Source organism: Arthrobotrys flagrans, assembly GCF_004000055.1.
Source record: "Arthrobotrys flagrans strain CBS H-5679 chromosome Unknown unitig_0, whole genome shotgun sequence".
Taxonomy (NCBI): domain Eukaryota; kingdom Fungi; phylum Ascomycota; class Orbiliomycetes; order Orbiliales; family Orbiliaceae; genus Arthrobotrys; species Arthrobotrys flagrans.
The window spans coordinates 2,756,579-2,779,880 of NW_027137550.1; the positions used below are offsets into that span (position 1 = coordinate 2,756,579).

Here is a 23,302-nt window from a genome sequence, read left to right on the forward strand (position 1 = left end):
GCCTCCACATCGCATATCGCCTTTCGTGAGACATTGATTGAGGCTGAAAGACAATTGACTTGGATATTTCAATCGTTTTCGGTTACAAACTATGGAAATCCAAGTACTTAAGCACCTGGATCCATACACTTTACCAGTACACGACGTTCCCATAACAATACTATTACTATTAATAACCATCCACAAAAAACCGCCTCAAGACCCCTATCAATATCAACTACCAATCAGTTAAACTTTAACAACCAAACATCACCAAGCCTCTCGTTATCCTCTCCAAGCCCACCATGAAGAACCACCCCATCCTTCCCCTCAACCTCGACGACGTCAGCAGTGAACCATCCTCTCGGAGTTGGTCCAACTGTTTCCCACTCAACCTTCTGCCACGTTTTCTTTTCAGTATCAAATACCCAAGCATCATCCCACATACTTCCTGCCCCAGCGTGTCCTAAAGGCGAGGGTTTACCTTCACCGAACATTGTGAGAAGGTACTGTTTACCTTCTATCCTCACCGTCAACAATGTTCCAACGCTTCTGGGACCCGGACCTTCGATTCCGTTTGGGTCAAAAACCACCCTTTCCCATGAACGGGTTCGTGGGTAGTATATATCAATAATTCCACCGATTTCCTCGGTTCCGGAGTATCCGTTCATCCTCGCAAGACTAGTAGTCCTAGATTGAGATTCCTGAAAACAACAAATTGAAGTCCCACCCCTTGACGCGCCCGGTGCATCCGGGAGTTTAATCCAAACATTTTCTTTGGGATTATAACTCCAAAGATCAGATAGCCGTCCTGACTCTGGACATCCAGCGTGGATGTATATCAACCCTTCTGCCGGACTGGCCGTGGCTGCATGGTAGCTACGACCGAGTGGGAATGAAGTTGATGGGTATTTGGGAAGAATGAATTCCCAACCTGCGGAAGACGTGTATTTCCATATACCACCGTTTTCTTCGATCGGGGTCATTGCTAGGCCTCCGCGACCGCTGAAGAGGTAGAGGGCTCCATTTAGGACGGCGGTTGCGCTACCCATGCGCGGGGTGGGGAACGGAGAGACGTTGGGGAGGGTGGATGTTGTGGCTGTGTTCCATTTTCCAACATATAGAATTCATGTCGCACATGCATATAAATCAAGTTAGATCTTCAATGGTTACTCAAGTGCAAGAAAGTAGAAGGATTATAGCCTAACTCTCCATACCAGTACTTCCGTCGAGACTTATAAGGTCGAGAGCACTGTCGACCGGTACTCTAGCTGTAACTTCGCCGCCATAAATGTAAACCCGTTGCCCGACAACGGCAAGATTCTGCGAGGACCGCTTTAGTCGGTCCGACTCGGCGATTTTGGTCCAAATACCCTTCACAGGCGCCATTTCTAAGTTAAAATCTAGGATAAGTTTTTAATATAAAGTACAAGAGAATATGTATCTATATTCGTAAAAAATCAAAAAGGGATGGCGGTCCCTCAAAACTAGGGCTGTCGCTTGCGCTCAGAAAACTTGGGACGCATTGACGTCAGCCTGAAGGCGTAATCCAACGCCTTATATAGTTTCCCCTAGGACTCCTCACCATACCTCCATCCCATGTTTCCGAGACTAAATTTAATCATCACAGCATTTGGGAACCTTAAATGGCTCACCTTAGGGACTTCGCTCACCGAATGGCCATTATGCTTTTCTAAAAAAAAATATAAAAATAAAAACATAAATCCTACAGAGTGGGGATGATATCGGTAACACGCCATGCGTACAGGCCGCCCCTGTCAACACAGCTGGTTAGCGAAGACCCCACTTTGTGAGCACCAAACGGAATAAAAGTGGCCTAAAATGCAGGTAGGGCCCCCCGAAAGACACATTCTTAATAGTGCAAACAGTTCTTGTTGAAGTGCGGTTCCACAATGGTTACGTCGCCCTTATCGATAATTATCCCAGTCCATTTCCGGTTTGGTATACCCCACGCTCTAAAAGCTTAGTACTACCAATGAATATGAAGATTGGAGGCATGCCCAGGGAAGTCCATAATTTTGTCACGATGTTGCAGCTGTTTGGCTGAATTGTTATTTTTCGGATAATATTTGGAAAGGTCAAAGATACTTAAGAGGGAGAATAATGATTAGGTATCTGCCTAGGTATTTAAGTACTTAAATAGCAAGCTGCAAAACAGCAATTCGTGTTCAAATGATACCCAGAAGCCTTCTAATTTAAGTATCATTCAATGAGGCATATCCCTTGCGAATACGGTCAATTTGATGTTCTGAGGGCACGATGACGGGTACCTCCCACAGGCGTGACTTTATCTAAATCCCGACAAAACCTAAGTCCGAGACGAGCTAAATCTATTTATATCAGAATCCTATCATAGGTGCATGTGGGAATTCTCGGGTACGTATTAAAATCGAATCCATTTCCGCCTTATCTGCCTAGTTATGGAAATATAGCGGGGTGCTTGTCCGGAAACCCAGGCAACTTGTTATAATATTATATTATAGAAGATCTTATTTCAATGTATTCAGAATTCTTACAGCCTGAGTAAAAATGATGGAAATATACGGGTTTGTATATAATATATTGCTTATAAATTATATTAACAGACCAACAAATACTTCGACGAAAAAAAATTAAATTATCAGGATAATAAAGAAAATTCCCTGTTAGCCATACCAGAGCCGGCCCCTTTCTCGCTTTTAAATAGGACCAGGTTTAAGAATGCCTAATGCCCTAGTAATAGATGGTTATTAGCAATACGTTCGCAGTAGTATATTTAGTTTACGAGATAGCATTGAAGCGGAGATCCAACTCACCATACGAAACTAGTCCTCTAAAAGAATCGCTGCCTCAGCCGGAACCCCGTCCATAGTTGTAGGTTGAAACTGGAGAAAAGGTGAATGCGCCAGAGTTCACTCCGACTCCTTGCTGGATCCCATTGTTGTAGTTATTCCCCCCCGAAATCGTAAAACTCCCATTGTATGTATTTGCCCTTTTACCAACGCCGTCTTCAACTCTTTCCGCCAGTACTAGCAAAATCTCCCGGGCATAGCAAGCCGCGGTTGCAGCTGCGTAATGTTGCCATTTATCATTCTTATGCGAATCCGAATAATCACAGATTCCTCGGATCACAAGGCACGGAATGACGTCCGATACACCAGCTGCTTCCATTTCGAAGCAAAGCGCGTCATAGTGCTTCGCACTGAGCTCATCCCTCTTCTTCCTAGACTTCATAACCATCCCACCAGACAAAATGGTGCCATAGTGCACTTTAATAGTGCTTGGTTCACGCTCATCTCGTTGTACCTGCTTAAAACCTTCGTGCGAGCTCGAGCTACACAAAAAGCCATCTGCATGGTCCGTCTCGAATAGCTGATCAGGAGCGCTAGGGCACTTGTAGGCATCCCTCTTCCTTGGAAACTTCGCAAAAAGCTCCATATTCCTTGTGAAAAGATCCTCTCCTTCCGGTGCATCATAGTACTCATCTTGGACCTTGTCGACAACCTTTAGCAAGTTAACCGGTGGCTTGTTGAGCGTTCGAGTGACCTCAGTTCCATCGGTGTACTGCTTTCCGAGGTCGTACTGAACAACCGCCGGCCCTTGGTCAGGTGCACCGACAACTACATCTCCAAGTCGTACATCCTGGTCTTGAGGACGCGGTACACCTCCACCGATCCCAACTAGTAATCCAACTTTAACGTTTTTGAATGTAGACCGGACCCAGGTGACCACCGGGGCCACGGAAACATTTCCTTGTTGGCCCCTTGCGAGACCGGCGATAACCACTTTGTGTTTTCCGATACGACATAGGATGTATTCGTTCTCGTCATTTGGGGGGAGGGTAATATCCTCGTACCGCTCGTCCGCCATTGTCACTATTGCGGTCATCTCTACCTGTTTGGCATATATGATCGCGACTGTAAAGTCTTCTGCGGAAATGCTTTCTCCGTCGCTCATGATGGATCACGTTGGAGTGGGAAATAGTAAAGAGAACAAAGATATAATATAGAAAGATCCCGTTTGATATGACACGAGAATATGTATTAGAGTACGAGAAGAATAGGACCCCAGTAGAACTTTCCTTGCGTTTTATTATTTGAATCGTGAATCGTGATTCTACGGGAACGGAGAGTTTACCTTTTTGTAGAGACTTCTGCGGGACTGAGGAGGCCACACAAACCTAGAGGTTATGGCAGCTCAGCGACTGTAGCCTTGCTACCACTATATTATTTTTTTTCTTTTTTACTCTTAGTTCTCGCCAATATCGTTCTCGACGACATCAGAAAAATCGTTCGCTGATGCGGTTAACCTACAGCATCTACACGTGTACAACAGAAGAATGGCCTCGAAACTATAGAAAACTTACGTGTTTTGAAAAATGGTTGGCATGCACTAGGCACAAAAGCCTCAGAGCTACATGTATATACCAACGGAATAAAATATGATAAATTTTTATAAAGTTTAGTGAAGCTGGCGGCAAGTATGAGACCGAAACGCATCATGGTTCCGAGTCTGAGTATATCGTAAATTACACAATGCATTTACGTAATTTTCTTTTATAAGTACTAATGCAATTTAAAGGTAAGATGATTAGTTTGATATTTTTGAATCCTTTTCAATACAGGACAACATCAACTGGCACTACAGTGTGCTCAGCTGCAGGTTTTGCATAGAAGGATTGGGGAAATGGAAGAGAAGATTGGACAACTAAGTGGAGGGGAGGACATATGTGAGGTGGATGTGAGGTGGCGCTCTAATTCCTTCATGTATATATGACTGTATACTTAAGTACTTATTTAATTCATGCTCAGTGAAACGATCCCGCATCATGATGTCACATTTTATATTGACTGTAGAATGTTTGCTAGGCTTGCTGAATAAGTACTTAGGCCAAATAAGTAATTCCGAAGAGCAGGGTTGTGTAACCCAAATTTGGTAAGTAGACATGCTTTTTGTTGGTTAGTGGATCCCTGCGTCTAATGCATGCAGGTGATTCTTGTCTCGTAACACCGAAGTTATTTAGCCTCTTTAAATTTGCCCCGCAATGGACTAATTAAGATTACAACAGTCCCAGCGTAGGCTTCAATGCCATTCTATACTCGCCAAACCCTAGTTTTTACTATTTAAGATCTACAAAGCTGAATATTATTACATGAACTGTACAATTGTACGTTTGTACACAGTTATATCTAGCATTTACAGGTCTGAAAGCAATAAATTTTGTGTTTTGGTGAAGTCCGTGCGTGTGGGAGCTCCACAGGGGAATCGCAAGAACTTTGAAGCGGGCCGAAGGTATGTATGTACAAATAACCCCTCATGTTTTTTTCTGTGGGTGGCATCCGAAATGTATCTAAAATGCGGGCTGATCAACTCGATTGGACGCTTCCTGCGAGTTGCTATCCCGGAGAGGATGCTATCCTGGAGAGGATGCTAAGTAAATCGATTGGATGGCGGGCGTCACAATTCCTTTCGGACTGCAGAACTTTTAACGAGCTGAGGATGCGAGGATTTTAACGCGAGAAGATTCTGCACATATAAGGACAATCCTTGTTGCAGCGCTGCACCATGAATACCGTATAGACAACTAGGCAACCCCGTGAGTGTGCGTTTTTTGGCCAGCCAAAAAGGCAGAATTTTGCTGTTAAGTTGGAATCTGCATTACAGAGAGGCTGTGATGGTACTGGCTCAGAGGCACCCGTCTTACCTGCCAGACTAGCTCTGAGGTAACAGTTGGATATGATGGTTTGTATTTTGCAATCATTGTGAAGTTAGTAAACCGGAAATTATCATAGACGTGTAGATGTATAAAATCCCAGCAGATATCCCAGCAGACAAAAATTACCTCAGCCTAGGCCTCAGCTTTATCAGGATATACAGAATCAAGCATAATTCTCCTCTTTTTGTCCTTTGTTTACTGCTCCTCATACGATTGCTTGAGTTTATTCTCGCGGATAGCTTATAACCTTATACTTCAGCTACTGGTACATCAACGGATATGGCAAGTAATATAAATGCTATTAGGTAGTTGCCAGCATGTTAACAGTTTGATGGTATAGGAGTATCATGGGAGATTTGCCATCGCCGGCGGTCAGAATACCAATAATGGGTTGCAGTTCGGTGTAAATACTGGGAATATTTATATGGGTAGGTCAGAGAGTATGTAAATAACTATAAATTTACTGACCATATACTTTCAAAACTAGGTGGAGCACCACCCAACCCCGATGAACAGTTCCTTGAAGCTCTTATCGACGGCGATACAAACACCGAAGCTGGCATTACGCCACCAGAACCGGGGACATGTGAATGGATCCTATCCGAATCAAAGTTTACTGATTGGAAAATGGGACAAGAAAACTACCCATTATGGATCCATGGATACGGCGGCTGCGGCAAGAGTACACTCTGCTCTTTTCTTATAAAGGAACAACAGAAGTGGGCCTTTCCACCCGGGGAAGTTGTTAACGGAACAAAGGGGGCAAAGAAAACTATCGTGGCAGGATGCTTCTGCCCGAAACGTCAGACGCCCGAATGGATCCTGAGGGTTCTCTTGTATGAGATCCTCAAGCAAAACCGTGGGCTTATCGATAAAAGTTCGCCCGACTTCTGGCAAGCTTCTAGCGATAACGGTAACGAGCATCCTATCTTAAACTCAGATGCGTTCGATTCAGCAGAACTCTTAGCAAAACTCTTGGGGGCATCGCGAAGCACCCTGATGTTGCTAAGTTGTATTTGGTTATTGACGGCCAATACGACCATCCTCGAGACGCCCGGAGCATACAAAACATTATCGAGTTGGTCTCGAGACATTGTACCGATTCCCCGCCTCCGCGTTGGATTGTCTCCACGAGGCCGAACGGTTTTGACATGCTGACCGGCCACCAAAACGTATTCGCTATCAACCTGTTTCTGCAAAACAGAGATGACATTACCAAGGTAGCTAGATCCAGGATGGGGATCATCCAGAAAATACACACCAGCATACAAGATGATTTCCGTGATGAAGTCGTGGAGATATTGACACGTCGGTCCGAGGGTATGTTCTTGTGGCTCTCTCTGGCGTTGAACTCTTTAGAGGACAGCGCGATATGGGATATAAATGCAATCAAAGAGAGGCTGCAAAGTATTCCGTTTGATGTTCAAGCTATTTACGGAAAGCTTTTCGAGGCCGCTGACCCAAAGATGCGGACTCTTTTGGGATGGGTCTTCCTTGCGGGACGCCCATTAAAAATTGACGAAGCACTAACCATATTTGCTCTGGAGAATAAACCAAAGTCAGTCAAAGACATGAAAAAGAACATCATGAGCCCAGTGTCTCTTCGCGGCTCTATTGGGGGGCCAATGAAAGCATTTCTTACGCTACAAGAGGACGATACGATATGCGCAGCTCATCCATCCGTTAAGGAGTTCATTGATGACATCCTTAACAACCAACAACAACAAAGCCAAAAGCTAGTGACCGGCATAGTGAGGGTGGGTGTTCACAAACAAATGGCTGCTGCTTGTGTAGCATACTTGAACCTCGAGGAAGTCCAGGCGCTTTCTGTCCCCAAGCCCCCCGTTGACAACAATGGTATGATTGATAAGAAGAAACTTGAGAAAGAGGTAGAGAAATATCTAGAGAAATACCAGTTCCTTGACTATTCGATCCGGTACCTCGGGTTACATCTTCGCGAAAGCGGAAAGGACGAGATAAAAGATAGCGCACAAGGAATAGACAATCTTTTTGACAAAAATTCTAGCGCCCTACGGAACTGGGTACAAGGATACGATTTGCTTGTACGGTGCACACAAGGGAAATGTAGGTGTATTAGACCTTTCTCTATTGATTGTTCAGCCCAAAACTAATTAGTTGGAATTCGAATTAGACACCGGGTCATCTAGTGGCCTCAGCACTCTATTTATAGCTGCAAGGTTAAATTTGACTTCGCTTGCAGAGCACTCAATCTCGTCGAGTGGACTTCAAACCGCTTTAGCGTCCGGCTTCTCCCTTCCCGGTTTGAAATCGCTTGCCGGTGGAATAGCTTCGGTCTCTATGGTCCGCGAACAAATGCTTAATCTGCCCGATTTAAAAGGGTGGTGCGCTCTACATGTAGCCGCAGACTCCGAAGCCGAGGAGGTGCTTTGTTGGCTACTTGAAAAAGGTGCATCCGTAGACTCAATAACAAAGGGGTTCATCCGACCGGGGCGTACCGCCTTGCATTTCGCTTCCTCAAAACCCAGTGACGTTGGGAGTCGTATGGTTGAAGCCCTTATCAAGAAAGGCGCCAACGTCCGTCAGCCTACAACGCTTGGTGGAAACACCCCTCTACACTATGCCGTCCAGAGCGGCTCAGTTGATACGGTTAAGCTATTGCTTCGCAAGCCTGCTTCGAAGTCCCTTGGCGCCGACCCAAACGCTGCCAACTATTCCGGCATCACCGCTCTTCACAAAGCAGTAGCTATCCCAGGTTTAGAAGAAATAGTGGAAACACTATTGGGAAATAATACTACAGACCCAGAAAAGACGACAGCCATAGACAAAGTGGGATTCGCGAGGGAAGTAAAAAGCGCGAAACTTACAACCGTGCTGAAGACGGTTGCAACTTCCAACCCTACGTCAATGCTAAAAGCAGCTACCGATGCTGTCCGTGGAGTGGCTATGAACCAGTCCGCGTTACACATAGCGGTAGGGTGCAAAGGAACTGAAGAAACAACCAAAAAGCTCCTAGACTGGTACCATAGGAACGAACAGAAACCCACGAGCAAGGATTCTATGGGATACACAGCCTTGCACTCCGCTGCAAGTGGTGTGGGGTGCGCGACTCACTTAAAGCTACTTATCGACTCCAAAAAGCTAGATGTAAACGCCCTAGACAACAATGGGGGGACCCCTTTGATTCTATATATGAAAAATGTGAGTCAGCGGCGTAAAGAGCTGGGCGAACTTGAACCTTTAAAAGAAGCATTGGATATGTTGTTGAGCGCAGGTGCAGACACTAGAATAAAAGATAAGGATGGGAAGACTGCCATGGACTTCGCAGAGCTGGCCGGCCTTGAATGGGCGGTCCAGAGATTAAAAACAGCTGCTGGTATTCCCACGACACCTGACAGCAGTTCTCCGGTCGAGTCACCAGTCAGCTCACCAAAGAAACCAAAAACCGGCAGGTTCGGATTTAGATTCGGTTGAAAAGGCAGATAGTTAGGGGCAGCTTAAGCAGGCTACTTTTATTCTTTTAGCGGGGGGACCAGGTTGAGAATATTCTCTGATTAATCCATATTCAAATTGATGCGATTTTGTGAAATCTTCCTTCGCTAATATCATCCGTTTATGTTTTACGAACAATATGATCGAAAGCTCAGCTTCCTTCTTGTGGTTCTTTATCCATTCTATTCGAATGAATGAAAGCTTATATTTAGTAACTTGGAACTTAACTGTTCACCTTTGCAATGTTCACGAAACTATTGCAGTAAATGAGCCCCAAGCATTAAATTTATAAAGATTTTGTAACAGCGATTAGTATATATGCCATCCGTTACGTATATTTATCGGAACTCAGAGGCCCAAGACAATTCCCAGTATTTTATTAATATATTTACAAGTCGCAGTTCCCCTTCGCAGTCGCTGATCCTTTAAGACATGACGCCCGCGGATCCGGCCCATACACCTGCATGAAAATTCCGTTCGCCAATTACAATATCTGGAGTGAATACTATCTTTAGCGGCATCCTCAATATCCATCCCCTACGCCTCAAACACTCGCCGTGCGTGCTTGACAAGCTCTTACTTTCTCTGACTATCAATTATTTGCAAATCCAGAGCTAGATGAAGAATAGTCCCTTCATTAATTGATAGTGGCAACACAAAAAACACAACAATTTTGTCAGAAAGTGACATAGCTCAGGTAGTGTATGATCGGCATAAAGTGGGAACGCATAGTGCCCAGATAGGAGGTAAATAAAATTATAGAATCCCAAAGTTGGAGATAAGTTGAAGTAGCCTCGACCCCAGAGAGCCCTCCAGGCCACAATTCTCAAGGCCTCAGCAGCACACGGAATGAAATTTGCAAGAAATAATTGTATCAAAACTGTTTAAACGGCATAATACGTATGCTTATAAAGATGGCCGATTGAAAAGGCTCTCTCTCTCTCTCTCTCTCTATATATATATATATATATATATCCCTAGGAGTAGTTCGAGGGCAAAGTATTATTCTTCTGCACAGCTGGGTGGGACAGCGTCGCCATTGCACATTTTTTTCGTTATAATACGCATATATACGTATGCGATTTTGGAGTGTTTAATAGCAACGTTGCAACATGATAAGGTGTTCCCTATATTATAATCCTATGCACACTGGTCTAGATCTCGGACTCAAACAACCAAAGCTTTAAAGCACCGGTGCACACCTGGTTTAGTCAACACAGTTGTAAATACATACATACGTATATTCAATATCGTTTTAAGCTATTCACATTGTGACTGGATTATTAATCCTGTGCATAATAATCATTAATGTCGGTTGGATTACATCGTAAGCGTTTAGAGCTCAGGGCGGTACTCGAAAACCCGAAACTACCTAAGGTGTCAATGCAAACTGCCTTAGTTGCAGTTTCGCCGCACAGTGTTAAGAATCATTAGGCGGTACTATAGTACTAGCTCTTAGTGATATACGTTTAGGTATATACAACTACATGGCAATCACGCCGGGTCGCGATTCAGATGTGTAATAAAGCATAACATTAACTCCAACCATTATCCAAGATGGGTTTCAGGGAGTATTGCGAACCAAACGTTTCAAAAGCTCAACTTCAATAGAGGAAATGTTTTTTGCTAGTGGATACCCCTAAGCCCCAAAATTCTATTTGCTATGCCTAGGCGCCTGACACAGGAATCTACTTCTTGTTTATTAAATTGTTTGTTGGAATTCAGGATTGTCGATGATCGCACGGGTCATAACGTGTCGAGAGTGGAGTTATAATGTCAGATCTGCCCTGGTTGGGGCTCCAACTAGCCAAGTTATGTTAATAATGCGAATATAATCAATATGCCCATGCTTTGCATGATTAAGCGTAGGCATAAAGCTTAGAACAAGTAATAGTTTGAGCCTACTATTATATACCTCATTGTTTTGTGGGGGAAATATTCGAAATTAATTGTAATTGTAGATGCTGATGATATTAAGGTCCGAAGTGCGCTTAATTAAGCATAACATGTGCTACCAGCTGCAAGGGTTATGAAGGTAAAAAGCCGAAGAATATTGTGGGGATACTACCCTGTATTAACCCCGCGATTAATTCCTTCGTGGGAGCTAGCCCTGATGTTAAGACCCTATCAGTGCCGCTCGACGAATACCATATTGCCACCTAGCTATGTGCTACCAATTAACGCAGCGCTAAAAAACGGTAGTTAGTACTGGTACCGAAGGGGAAAGTCGTCAATTTTGTTGTATTCCCAGAGTCGATTCTTATAAATTTTTTTAAAAAATCGAACGGGATTTACTAGGCCCGAATTTCCCCAGAACTAGATGAATATTTGGTCGTCTGACTTCTCAATTATGCTATCCTTTCAGGAATTCAAATTTCATCGTGTTGAGGATATTGAAATAGTTCAAATTCAAGTTCAAGTTCAAGCCGTGATAAGCTCAGCGTGCACCAAACTGAATGGGGTAAAAGAACGGTTTAAGTCCGAATGCCGACAGCCACATCTGATATAAGCTTAGAGCAAAACTAAATCGAGTTTAGTAAAGTTCACCATTCAGCCAGTGTCAGTGGACTTGAGTCGACATTACGGAAGATAGCTATAAAATAAATAAAAAATAGATCCGTGGGTGTAGTCTTTGCATTTTTGGACAGAATATAAACATAGAGGCGGTCAGAAAGTCAGATCGGGGGGATTAATATACCGCTCCACCTATCGCGAACAATCTCTGCATCGAATAGAAAGGAAGAGAAACAAGACTAGGCTTAAGACGAGCTCGAGTGCTTGATAAAGGATAGTGCTGGGCGGCATCCGAAGGTTCCGGCGCCGACAGCGAAGGTGACTCGAGACAGCATAGTACAGTGGCCGTGCGAAAGGTATTAATATTTAAAGTTGCATATGCATGAAGAGTAAGAAGTCTGGAGAAGTAGAAGTACCGTCTTTAAACCTAATCGAACGAGGCGAATCGAATCTGCGGGTCAGAACGGGACGCCTACAGCCAGACGACAGCCCTTGCTTTGTCGTGGAGTATTAGAAAGAAGATTAATAAGGCAAGGCAAAGAAGGATAGCAGTGAGATAATAAGCAGTATGTTAACATCTTTAACTGATAATTCCATTCCGTTCCACCACAGACAAGATCCCAGCCAGGCGGGTCTGGGCCTCTAGAAGGAAATATATATATTATCCTTCGCGACCTCCCCAAATTACAAATTACAAATCTCTCTCCTCTCACCCTCTCTCTCATTCTCACTTTCTCTCACACATTACTCAATCTTGTCCGGCATTTTGGTGTTCCGCTGAGTCTTGTCCCGGTTTATTAACCGTTCCCCCAACAAACAGGCGCAAAAGTACCTAGGACAGTGCAGCTGAGAACAATAGCAAGAGGAGGAGGCTCGAATTCAACATGGCAAACACCACGCCCGCTCACGAAGACGGCCATCAGCCTCTAACAAAGACCGTCTCGGCCGCCAGCAATGCCTCTCACAAACGTGCAAAATCCTTCCGACAGGAAACCGCAAAGGAGTTTCAGGCTCGCGAAAAGCATCCGCTGGCAGGTCATTTCGGCCATCTGACGTCAGATCAGGAAAGCGCCGCCCTCGAATTTCGCAAAGAATTACACGAGAAGGGTCTCTATACGCCAGCGAGTGAGAAGGGACAAGCAAGTCACGATGATACTACGCTGCTGTACGTGTGCTCTTGATATTCATGTCTATTCATCGAGAAATGGTTTTGTTTTCGACGGATGGTGGCGGCTTGCTGCCATGCTTTGTCGATAGATACAAGAAAATTGAGTGTACCCAAGCTAACCCGAGTCCGCTCGTCACGGGATGCCCGATTGATATAGGAGATTTCTACGGGCGCGAAAGTTCGATGTACCTTCTGCTGTCACTCAGTTTTCCGATACCGAGAAGTGGAGACAGGAGACAAAGATCGAGCAACTTTACGATACCATCGATATCAACGAGTACGAGCAGGCGAGGTCGGTGGTGAGTGGCATTTCCCCTAGTTATCGGCACCACCGTCGCATTCAGCAGCAGCACCACTGACGACGAAGATATCGTAGTATCCACAATGGACCGGCCGTCGCGACCGACGCGGAATTCCCGTGTATCTCTTCAAAGTCGGCCATCTTAACGATAAGACCATGAATGCCTATGCCAAATCTACAGCTCACAAAGGCTCAACCACGCAAGTGGGTGGAAGTTCGAAAACACCCGACCGAATGCTTCGCCTTTTCGCGCTTTATGAGTCTATGACCCATTTTATCCTTCCTTTGTGTAGCGTTCTGCCGAGAGAGCACCCAGAAACGCCGGTAGACTCGACGAACAACATTGTGGATATCTCGGGGGTTGGGTTGAAGACGTTCTGGAATCTTAAGAACCATATGCAGGATGCTAGTACACTTGCTACGGCACATTATCCAGAGACATTGGATAGAATCTTCGTATGTTCAAACTCACCGGACGGACATGCTGCGAAAGGGAATTAGGAGAACTAATGGGGTATCCTTTTTCGCAGATTATCGGAGCTCCAAGCTTCTTCCCAACTGTAAACCTCACCCTACCCATCCCTCCTTGAAGAACATCAAATGTAAACTAACGACAATTGCAGGTCTGGGGTTGGGTAAAACGCTGGTTCGACCCCGTCACGGTCTCCAAAATCTTCATCCTATCCGCAAACGATGTCCTCCCCACCCTCGAAAAGTACATCGAAAAGAAAAACATTCCCAAAAAGTACGGCGGCGATTTAGACTACGACTTCGGCATGCTCCCCAATCTCGACGAAGACGCAAAGCAGCTGTTATCCGACATGCAACACACCACTGAGAGTGGATGGACAATCGGGCCGATTAGATGGGTCGGTGGCGACGGACCTGGCGCAAGAGTCGTGGCCGTCGGATCAGAAAACGGACGTAAGAGGAGCACAGTACTCGCCATTCCCGACCACCTACCCGTCAACCACGTAATAAACGGGGAAACTGGTGCCGTACCTCTAAACTTCTCAGATACTCCCGGTACCCTAGGCGCGGATCTCACCGCCGTTAAGAAGGCAAAAGCCGCGAGTGGGAAGTCGCTCGAGACGAACGGCGAGAGGAGTAACGGTGCATTGCCCGAGACTACTGTAAACGGTCAAATGGAAGCTCTGGCGATTAGTTAGAAACCGTCAGAGGAGACCAAAGACTGTAAGGAACAACAAGGGCGTTTTTGGGGTGTTCGTGGGGCTTGATTTCATCATTATTGTTATCGGGTTCATAGTGGCCGCCATAATGTTCCTTTTGCTTTCGTTAAGGGCCAGCGGATATGTCATTCATTTTTGGTCGCTTTGAATAACCCTTCTCTTCCCCTCCCCCTCCTATTCTTATTATATGCGTGTTTTTGAATTGGATGTAGTACATATCGCGAACGAAGTTTTTCTGCGAAAGGACATTTCATTTGAGATAGAGATGTTTTTGTCTTTGGTTAGTATTGATAGTGCTTGGAGGCATTTGGGGGGGAGTCAAAGATCCGGAAGAGTTTTCTATTGTATGTACAGTATGTACTTAGCTTTACCTATTCTCATAATATTTTTACGAGTTCACGTACCGAGTGGTCAAAGAGTGCTTTTCGTTCGCGTATTCCGCGCCGGGTAAATGCAGCAGATGATTCGATTGATGCCGTACCTGCAGGCGGACATCTGAAACGTCAAAACAAACATATCATCAGAATGTCAAAGCTTTTGTGTCTATATATAGTAAATGTCCTACAACGTTGCTCTCGATAGATTCTTCAATCGTTTCGGCGAGCTCTTGTGGGGAGATACACCAGCCCTACATACAGAACTGTACATGTGCGGCGTGAATATCACATCCCACTGACCAGAATATTGTGTAAGCAAATTCTGATTACTCTTTCAACAAGGAAGGGGTTTGTCTATCGTATTCCCAAACGCCGGTTATTTCTCTTGCTAAATTTATAGACATTGGTTTTATCGAGACGAGACTACCTTAGCTTGGAACTGGTGGTCATAGAACCCGTCGTTTTCAATATCGGATCTTTAAGTTCGCCTCCAGCTTCTAATCTTAACAGTCCCATAGAAAACAAAATGTAACGGCATGATATATATCGGCTAGCCTTACCTTCCAGAATTAAGATTGTTACACGGTAAACTGTGAATCCCTACCCGGTACTTGAAACTCGGGCCCGCTTCCAAGAAAAACATGATATCCGGTTGATGAGCTTGAGAAGCTTATCTGTACAGTTGGACAGACCCATTGCTACAGCTACGTATGTATGTATACCCACATTGTGTATTAAAACATTATCCGTGCGTGCACGTGTTAATCGGCGAGCCGTTGAAACCGAATCATTGAAACATCAAAGTTGAACTCCGTGGATTCTAAAAATGGTACCACCGCTGGATCCTCATTCGGGGAATTCAGTATTCATATCGGCGTCGTCAAATTACCATATCATGTGTTCCTGAAGTGAGAAGAACAGATCATCTAACTAGCTAAATACCCACCAGTCTAGACCTTACCTATTGTGATAGCGTAAAAAGTAATATATGGGTAAAATCAGGTACTGCGTGCGGAGGGGCCCGAAAGAGACTCCAAAAATATCCATCCTTATGTCTAGATTGCAAGTTTGACGGCACGGATTCCATGAAAATGTGGAGTGACGAATATGCGCACCGCGAGCCGTTCGCGCAGGGACCATTTTGTGCATTTCCAACTAGCAAGCTACAATCATCTCACCAAAGTCATCATTGGATCATACCGTGGCTCGAACCGACTGGATAGATCTCCGATACTGGGAGTTCCTAAACGATGGTTCCGCTGACTGGGACGGAAACCCATTACGGAAACATCGCCTATAGCAAATGTGATGGCATATCTCCAAAGAAAACATAAATACGCCCAAGATATCCTCCTAAATTACAATCCATCTCGAGATCTCGCTCATCATCAGCAGATACCCATTCCTTCAGCTAGCCTTTTACATTCAATTCTCTCTCTCCAATTAAAACAACCTTCCATAAGCTCTTTACTATCAAAACCCATAATCCACCAATTCCACTTCCACCAAAGATCACGATGCAACTCGATAGTGTCGAACTCGGAGCCCTCCTTAGCGTCCTCGGGGTTGGACTTATTGCCTTCCTCGTCATGTTCTATAAGTTCGGATGGTTCCCGTTTCGATGCGTGCCTAGGAATGATAAGACTGTCAAGGAGATTAATTCCTGTGAGTTTGCCCTGATACTGTGATTATAATTCTTACAGGAAAAACATTCTTTTTCTCCAAAAGTGGGATTTAGTCATGGCGAGAAGACTGTGAAACTTTCTTTATAAGTTATGTTTACTAACTCTGCATGTAGCAGCTTAAACCCGGGACTACACATACTCGTATACGATAGAGCGAAAAATATTCAACATTTGACCTTCAACGATAATTGATACATATCAACTTTATATCGAAACACTCTAGCACAATTTCCTTCTGGTCGCTATGGCAAGCAAGCACACTTTGTTGGAAAATTGTTGATATCTTAGTGGATGTGGTTTTTTTGTGGTTAAATTTTGATGTATGGGCCTTAGGCTTCTTTTCTTCTTTTCTCTTCTACCATTTAAGATTGCGCACTGTCTACTCTTGGATTAAGGTCTAAGGAAAGAACGGGTGTATGTTATGTTCTTTTACTTCTTACGTTCGTTAATTCGTGTATCTGGATTTTGATGCATTACTACATCGACTTATCTCAGAAATCCTATTTTCAAAAATATAACGTTAATTATAGCCTCAAGACCTAGATCCTGAAGTACACAAAATCTCATTCCGGAGTTATACAGCCGATGCCGGTTACTATCAGGCTTAAACGTTTGGCTTAAACGCCGGCGCGGTTGTGGTTAATTGTCATGATTGCGATCCTGTGTTAGCTTGAGTCATACCCGGTCTATGATATAAGGCTGCAAGTTATCCCACACCCTCCCTTTTAAGACTTTTCCTTGTTAAAAATGGACCATAGGAAAAAATACATCGCTAATGTTGCGTGGTATCGTACATATCATAGATCATAATTGGAATACAATCTCGAATCCCTTAACCCCTCTAGCTCCTATAGCTCCCATCAAGCACCGATACCCCCCTACGAACTCATAGCCCTCCTCTTCAACTGAACAACAGGCCCCTTTTTCGTCCCAACAAAGTGATCATCCATCTCCCAACCACCCTCAACATCTTCACCAACCTTCCTTAACCTCTGCTCCTCCGGAATCGAAACCTCAAATTCCCAAACCAATCTCGCCAATGTAATCTTCATCTCCATCAATGCCAAACCCTTTCCGATACACCCACGTGGTCCGATACTAAATGGACAAAATGCTTTTCTAGCTTTATCCACATCTGCTTTTGTAATAGATCCGATGCTTGGGACGGTTTCACCTTCGATCCATCTTTCTGGGATGAAGTCATCTGATCTGGGGTAGGCATCTGGAAGTCTGTGGACGGAGTAGATGGGAGTACCGACGTCAATGCCGGCGGGGATGAATTTACCGTCGATGGTTAATCCGCCGCTAAGGACTTCTCGGGGTAATCCACCAGGAACAGCAGGGGAGAGTCTCATCGCCTCATCAATAACGGCTTTAAGATAAGAACATTCATTCAACTTCGCACCACTGACAATTTCCTCGATATCAGTGAATGCAGCTCTAATTTCGGTTTCGAGGCGTTTGAGAGCACTAGGGTGTCTAACGAGCCAGAAGACTGCGGCTGCAAGACTGGTGGATGTGGTGTCGCTACCGGCGACCATGAGGACGTTACTTTCGCTCCAGAGTTCGGGCATGGTTAGTTTTTCACCGGTTTCCGGGTCGACGGCGTTGAGAAGGTAGTAGAAGAAGTCCTTGCGGGCGCCGTGCCCGAGGTCGGTACGTTCTTTGGCGCGGAGGGTGGCTTGTTGGCGAGATTTCATGATGAAGTTCCAGCGGTCTCGTGTGATCTTGGGGATTACGACTTGGTCGAGGTGGTGGGAGTCGAGGGGCAGCCAGAGGCCGCACTTGATAGATGTTAATAATCCGTCCAGTATATTTAATTGGTATAGGAACAAAGACTTACCAGGAAATGCCTTTGGGCAGCTCGATCGACCAGCTCCGGCAAATGTCTATTCCCTGTCCCCTCCAAAAGCTCAAACGACTTCCCAAAGCACAAAAACCCAAGAACATCAAAAGTCAAATAATTAAACCAATTCGCCATATTCCTCATCTTCACAACCCCCTTCTCATCCCTACTTTCCCCCTCAACATCCTTCGGCGCATCAAACAACTGCTTCTGAAAAAACCTAATCCGATCAAGTATCAAATCCTCCATCCCCTTCAACGCAGACTCACTGAACGCCTGTGATAAAATACGTCTTTTACGGCCATGTGCAATTTTATCAATCCCGCTGTGGGTATTTGGGTTTGATTTGATCGCGGGGAAGGCAGTGTAAAATCTTGCTTTACGGATTTGTTTGGAGTAGCCGTAGATTTCGTGCAGGGCTGTGGAGGAGTTTATGGAGATGTAGGATGGGGTGATACGGACATGGGTACCGTATTGCTCGTGGAGAGAGTGTACCCATAAGTGACGTTTACCGGTCATACCGTGGTACAGGGAGACTAGTGGTGTGATACGGCATAGGATTGGACCGGGGATGTGACGGGCAGGGTGTAGGAAGAGATTATAGAAAACGAGGGCAAAAAACTGGAATTTTTTTATTTAATTATTAGCAAATATATTCCTTTCCTTCGCATTATCGTGATACGAGGGTTGTTTTGGGTCAATGTTGACTGTCGTTCTTACATAGAGGAAGCAACTGCCCAGCAGCGCCGCTACGATGTAGAGCGGGCTGGAGAGGATGATAGCAAGCATGGTTGATGGCTCTGCGATAGATACTACTTCATAGAAGTTAAGTTGTATGCATCGAATAGCTAGCAATTAACTGGCGATATAAGGAGAAAGAAAGGAGAAAGAAAGAAAGAAGAAAGTTGTAATGTCGAGGAGGGAATGGGATTTATATATAGTCTCCCAAAACCGTCTTCCAATTTTACCCCAGAATTCCCAACTACCAAGGAACACGGTAACCGTTTTTTTCCTTTTCAGCTTTCTTTTCTTTCGCAAAATTATAAACGGCAGACGGGCTGTGGAGCTCTTGAGCGAGCTAAAACCAAAACCAATTACCCAAATGTTACGATGTTATACATTCCGGCAATGGCAAGGTCCTTTTTTTTCTGGTAAATGTTGTCTCCGGACATTGTCTCGGGTAGGCTGCAATGTGATGTGATGAGATGCTCGCTTTGCTTCGGCTTAAGAAACTCCAAACCAAAGTTCACGTGAGGGCCCCGCAAAGAGACGAAGACAGTACTCGTATGGTCTGGGATTACTGATAGTTTAGAGCTGCGTCTATCCCTGGTTAGCTTTACCCAATTATAGTCGTTGGTTTTCAAATCAGTCGCAGCCTTATCTTGCTTTTGTGAGCTAGGTTTCCGAGTTCTAATTCGAAGCTTGATCAGTGAAAGATTACGGCCACATCCCGACGGGTACATTGTGGATCCAAGCTAAATTAGTGAACTCTGTTGGATATCGAGTCTCAACACAAAAAGGTATATTATTAGGATCCTTGGATCCTGCTAATCAATTTCCCAGTGAACAAATGGAATGCGATGGTTTGGACATTATAGAAGTTTCACAAACCCAAAAAAAAGGTGGAGATGATTGGAAATAAAAATAAAAAGGAGAAATGCATGCATATCGTACATTCATCAAAAATAAACACTGGCAGAAAAAAGAGAAACTAAAAAACCAAAAGAAAGAGGGAAAAAAGGTTACGCAGAAGCGGCATCTGTCGTAAATCATCAAAGCCTACCGGAACATCCCGACATTAAACATTAATTAACTTGTCCTATGAGCAATCAATGTAAAAGGGCAATTTCCATCAACCTGTCCAGCTTCGTGCCACGTATACTGTTCCTGGAGCTCTGAGAAGCTGTGAATGCGGATCACTTCATGTCCAGTCTTAGTGCACGTATGTGAAAGGTAGAAGGTTGTAAAATCAATAGGACTTGGCCATGAAAGTTCTCGTCCGAACCACAGGCAAGTGGTAAAGTTCTCGTCCAAAATCGTAATCTCTCCAGCAGCAGGGGGAAGCGCACCAACAGCGCCAGGATAGGCGTAAGCATCGGCTCCCATGGTGTTGTCAATACCAAGTTCAAGATTGTGGTAGGAATTGAAGCTGGGTGTGTATCTATGCGACGAGCGGGATGCAGTTGCTGGGGTGGTACTGCCGCTGTCGGGGGCGGAAGAGGGTGGAGTGAATCCGTTATCTACAGTTCTTGGAGTTCGCTCAAAGGCGTTTAATTGGAGATTCTGCCTGTTTCGTCGACCGCTAGGCATGGGAGCCGAACCGAGAGGATTTCCACGGTCTTCGGAGAGTCTGTAGATACGGTTGAGAACTGCTTCTCTGTTCTCTTGGTTTCCTAGAGTATCGAGGAAACGGGTTACATCGTCACCCTCGATTGATGCAGACTCAAGCACGCTCAATATCATATCGTTAATGACATAATCTAGAAAGAAGATGGATATGTTAATATCTAGATACTAAATACACCGGCTTTCAGGGTTCTTACATTTATTGTTAGGCGGTCGGATCCTAGGAAACAAGGTAGCCCAGACCTCATCCCAACTCATGTTTTTATCAAATCCGGATGGAATAGCACCATCTTTAAAATGGTTTTTAAGGTGGGCGTATCTATAAGTCAAATAAATATCAGCAATTGTTTGAAAATGTCTGATACTATGGTTTCTTCCACTTACTTGAGATCAGACGATCGACCATGAACATGCATACAATCAGCGTACTTCACCGGATCGAGTTTAAAAAACCAGCAAGCAAAGTCCGGGCTGCTAGTTGCCCTAGATTTCGCCCTAGCATTCGAAGACGGTATGTAATTAGGATGCTCAGAGCTTTCGTCGTCTTCACCCTCATCATGGTCGTAATTCGGCCTAGACTTCGAATGCCTCGAAGACTTACTATGGCCGCCACCGCCGCCCTTGGAGTAAGTATAACCAGCCTCAGAAGACCGCTGATGATAACCCCTACCATCACTAGAGGCCTGCCTGACACCAGAGACCATACGATAGTCCATATCTACTGATGCCGGCAGGCCATAGCTAATGGCTGCCGCAGAACCCCTGTGATAGCTCATAACAGAATTATTCTCTCCAGAGCTGATTGACAACAACGACAAAGATTCCTTCTTTGGAAATTTCTGTAATTGAACTGCAGGTGTTTGTGTTACCCCGAACGACGAATCGCCTTGTACTTGTGCGCTCGAAACAAGCAGAATCTTGTCAGTCCAGGGGGCGATAGGGCTGTTAATATACTGCTGAAGACCCCAGGAGATATTTCCCTGTGTGTTACTACTATGAGCGAGAGCAGTAGCTACAGTTGTGGAAAGATCCAAATGCTGAAATGTGTAGTCCAAAGGTAAAGAAGAAGAGCAGTAGCTTGATGAAGAAACTGATTCTGTAAAATTATTTGGAATATTTGGATCTAATGAGGTCTCTTTAAAAGTAGGTGCACTAATAATTTCTCAAGGCTGATGTTAGTCTAAAATACAATTTTGTTCGACTCGAGGCTAATGGATGTCTCGAGCTGGCCGACATGTATTGTGTGGTTAGGACGGTACATAAGCCCAGTTCGAATAAGGATCCATCAGCTCTACGTCAAGAAGGGCAAGTCAGATTACGTACCCGAAGGAGTTCACGAGTTCAGAAAAACTCATAGTACTTTGTCCTAATTTTGAGGATTCAGCTCAGAAGGGAATAGAAAATTGGACGCGAGATCTTTTTCACGATATATATCTTGGCTTTGCTCTTATCGAAGGGGGAATGGCTTAGAGTAGAACGAGAATATTTAGGTTTATACCTGTGACAGCTACAACTTCATGAGCGGCTATGTGTTGTTGCGGAAAGAAGGGCCTTTGACTTCCCCAGAATATTAAACCATAGCTGTAAAATTTAAAAATAAAAATGTAAAAACTCTGAAATATTGTTATTGGCGACGACAAGATCATGAAGGAAAGGGAAGCAAGAAACGATGAGATTATATATATACTATACTCCACCATACAGTAAGTATTAGGGTAGTATAAGCCCGTGAGGATTCTAGTCATACAAGAAGCGCGTCGCCTTCGAGAGCAGGATACACCTCGAGCTCCAACGCGGCCAGATACTTGCATATTCATCTCCACTGTTGTTATTATTGTCCAATGGTAATTGCTCAGGAATGACTGTTAGCGTTTGTACGGGGATTCCATCAACCAAAGTTTGGAAGATTGTAATCTGATTCGTATGGGAACAGAAAAAAAAAAAAAGCATTTTCGTAGTCGAATGGGGCCAGAGGGCCAGGGCTTAGCGATAGCATCCGGTACAAACATCTCAATGGACAGTTCTATACGCTGACAATGTATACGCGCATGTTCATTCTCAGGTTCCTGAGAGCTTCCTGCTTGGCGAACAGGGATAATAGGCTTGCACCCTCTAGCCTATCAGCACGCCCGACGTTGCAGAAAGTGGGTCCCAGGAAGCCTGATGCCCAGGCTCTATGGTGGGAGCACATCCAGATTAGATGACATCATCTCCTCTGGACCCTGCAGATAAGCTTATTTCTTTTGGCCTATAGCTTTATTAACTAATGTTTGTTTGCAGGATCTGGTTCTATGATGCCAATGCTACGACAGTTCCCGATTGTGAGGGGAACCTTGGAAGGCCTTAAGGCTAGTTAGCTATTGCATTGCAGCGTCTGCCGAAGAAACATCAAGTCTACGATACCTCTCGCGACGATCTTCCGTCGTTTTTGAAGCAATTGTCGTCTCAGCAGGTGCTTTGAAGGCCGTTGGTTTTCCCCGGATGTTCCCGAGCGATAATTGTATCAGCAAGTGCTACCGGCCGAATGTGTACGAGACCAGCTATTGAATACGAACTGCTTGTTTGATTCGTGTTGCGGGATGTGAAGCATCGGGGTACATACATGCTGCCCCCCGCAAATTTCTCGTTTGTACGGAGTACAAGATATGATGGTCTCATGAATTCATTGACAAGTTGTAGTCGGATATCCAATAGCCCGACCTCAAATGT

The 23,302-nt window shown here is 44.7% G+C and overlaps 7 protein-coding genes across 7 annotated transcripts; 3 read left to right on the forward strand and 4 right to left on the reverse strand.

Moving 5' to 3' along the window:
* Positions 1-224: 224 nt before the first annotated feature.
* On the reverse strand, positions 225-1,368 carry DFL_003858 (uncharacterized protein; the record flags this gene model as incomplete). The annotated part of the gene is made up of 2 exons (XM_067632854.1): positions 225-1,078; positions 1,197-1,368. The coding sequence occupies 2 exons, from the start codon at positions 1,366-1,368 to the stop codon at positions 225-227; spliced, it is 1,026 nt and encodes a 341-aa protein (XP_067491082.1).
* A 1,461-nt stretch (positions 1,369-2,829) lies between these two features.
* DFL_003859 (uncharacterized protein) lies at positions 2,830-3,936 on the reverse strand (the record flags this gene model as incomplete). Its single annotated transcript, XM_067632855.1, has 1 exon — positions 2,830-3,936. One exon carries the CDS (start codon positions 3,934-3,936, stop codon positions 2,830-2,832), a length of 1,107 nt encoding a protein of 368 aa, XP_067491083.1.
* Positions 3,937-6,119: 2,183 nt separating this feature from the next.
* Positions 6,120-6,853, forward strand: DFL_003860 (uncharacterized protein; the record flags this gene model as incomplete). The annotated part of the gene is made up of 2 exons (XM_067632857.1): positions 6,120-6,123; positions 6,183-6,853. The coding sequence occupies 2 exons, from the start codon at positions 6,120-6,122 to the stop codon at positions 6,851-6,853; spliced, it is 675 nt and encodes a 224-aa protein (XP_067491084.1).
* Positions 6,854-6,930: 77 nt separating this feature from the next.
* DFL_003861 (uncharacterized protein) lies at positions 6,931-9,148 on the forward strand (the record flags this gene model as incomplete). Its single annotated transcript, XM_067632858.1, has 2 exons — positions 6,931-7,780; positions 7,848-9,148. 2 exons carry the CDS (start codon positions 6,931-6,933, stop codon positions 9,146-9,148), a joined length of 2,151 nt encoding a protein of 716 aa, XP_067491085.1.
* A 3,416-nt stretch (positions 9,149-12,564) lies between these two features.
* DFL_003862 (uncharacterized protein) lies at positions 12,565-14,318 on the forward strand (the record flags this gene model as incomplete). Its single annotated transcript, XM_067632859.1, has 5 exons — positions 12,565-12,845; positions 13,006-13,147; positions 13,225-13,605; positions 13,680-13,709; positions 13,773-14,318. The coding sequence occupies 5 exons, from the start codon at positions 12,565-12,567 to the stop codon at positions 14,316-14,318; spliced, it is 1,380 nt and encodes a 459-aa protein (XP_067491086.1).
* A 2,961-nt stretch (positions 14,319-17,279) lies between these two features.
* Positions 17,280-19,036, reverse strand: DFL_003863 (uncharacterized protein; the record flags this gene model as incomplete). The annotated part of the gene is made up of 3 exons (XM_067632860.1): positions 17,280-18,185; positions 18,245-18,868; positions 18,968-19,036. The coding sequence occupies 3 exons, from the start codon at positions 19,034-19,036 to the stop codon at positions 17,280-17,282; spliced, it is 1,599 nt and encodes a 532-aa protein (XP_067491087.1).
* Positions 19,037-20,056: 1,020 nt separating this feature from the next.
* DFL_003864 (uncharacterized protein) lies at positions 20,057-21,309 on the reverse strand (the record flags this gene model as incomplete). The annotated part of the gene is made up of 3 exons (XM_067632861.1): positions 20,057-20,727; positions 20,791-20,912; positions 20,978-21,309. 3 exons carry the CDS (start codon positions 21,307-21,309, stop codon positions 20,057-20,059), a joined length of 1,125 nt encoding a protein of 374 aa, XP_067491088.1.
* Positions 21,310-23,302: the final 1,993 nt, after the last annotated feature.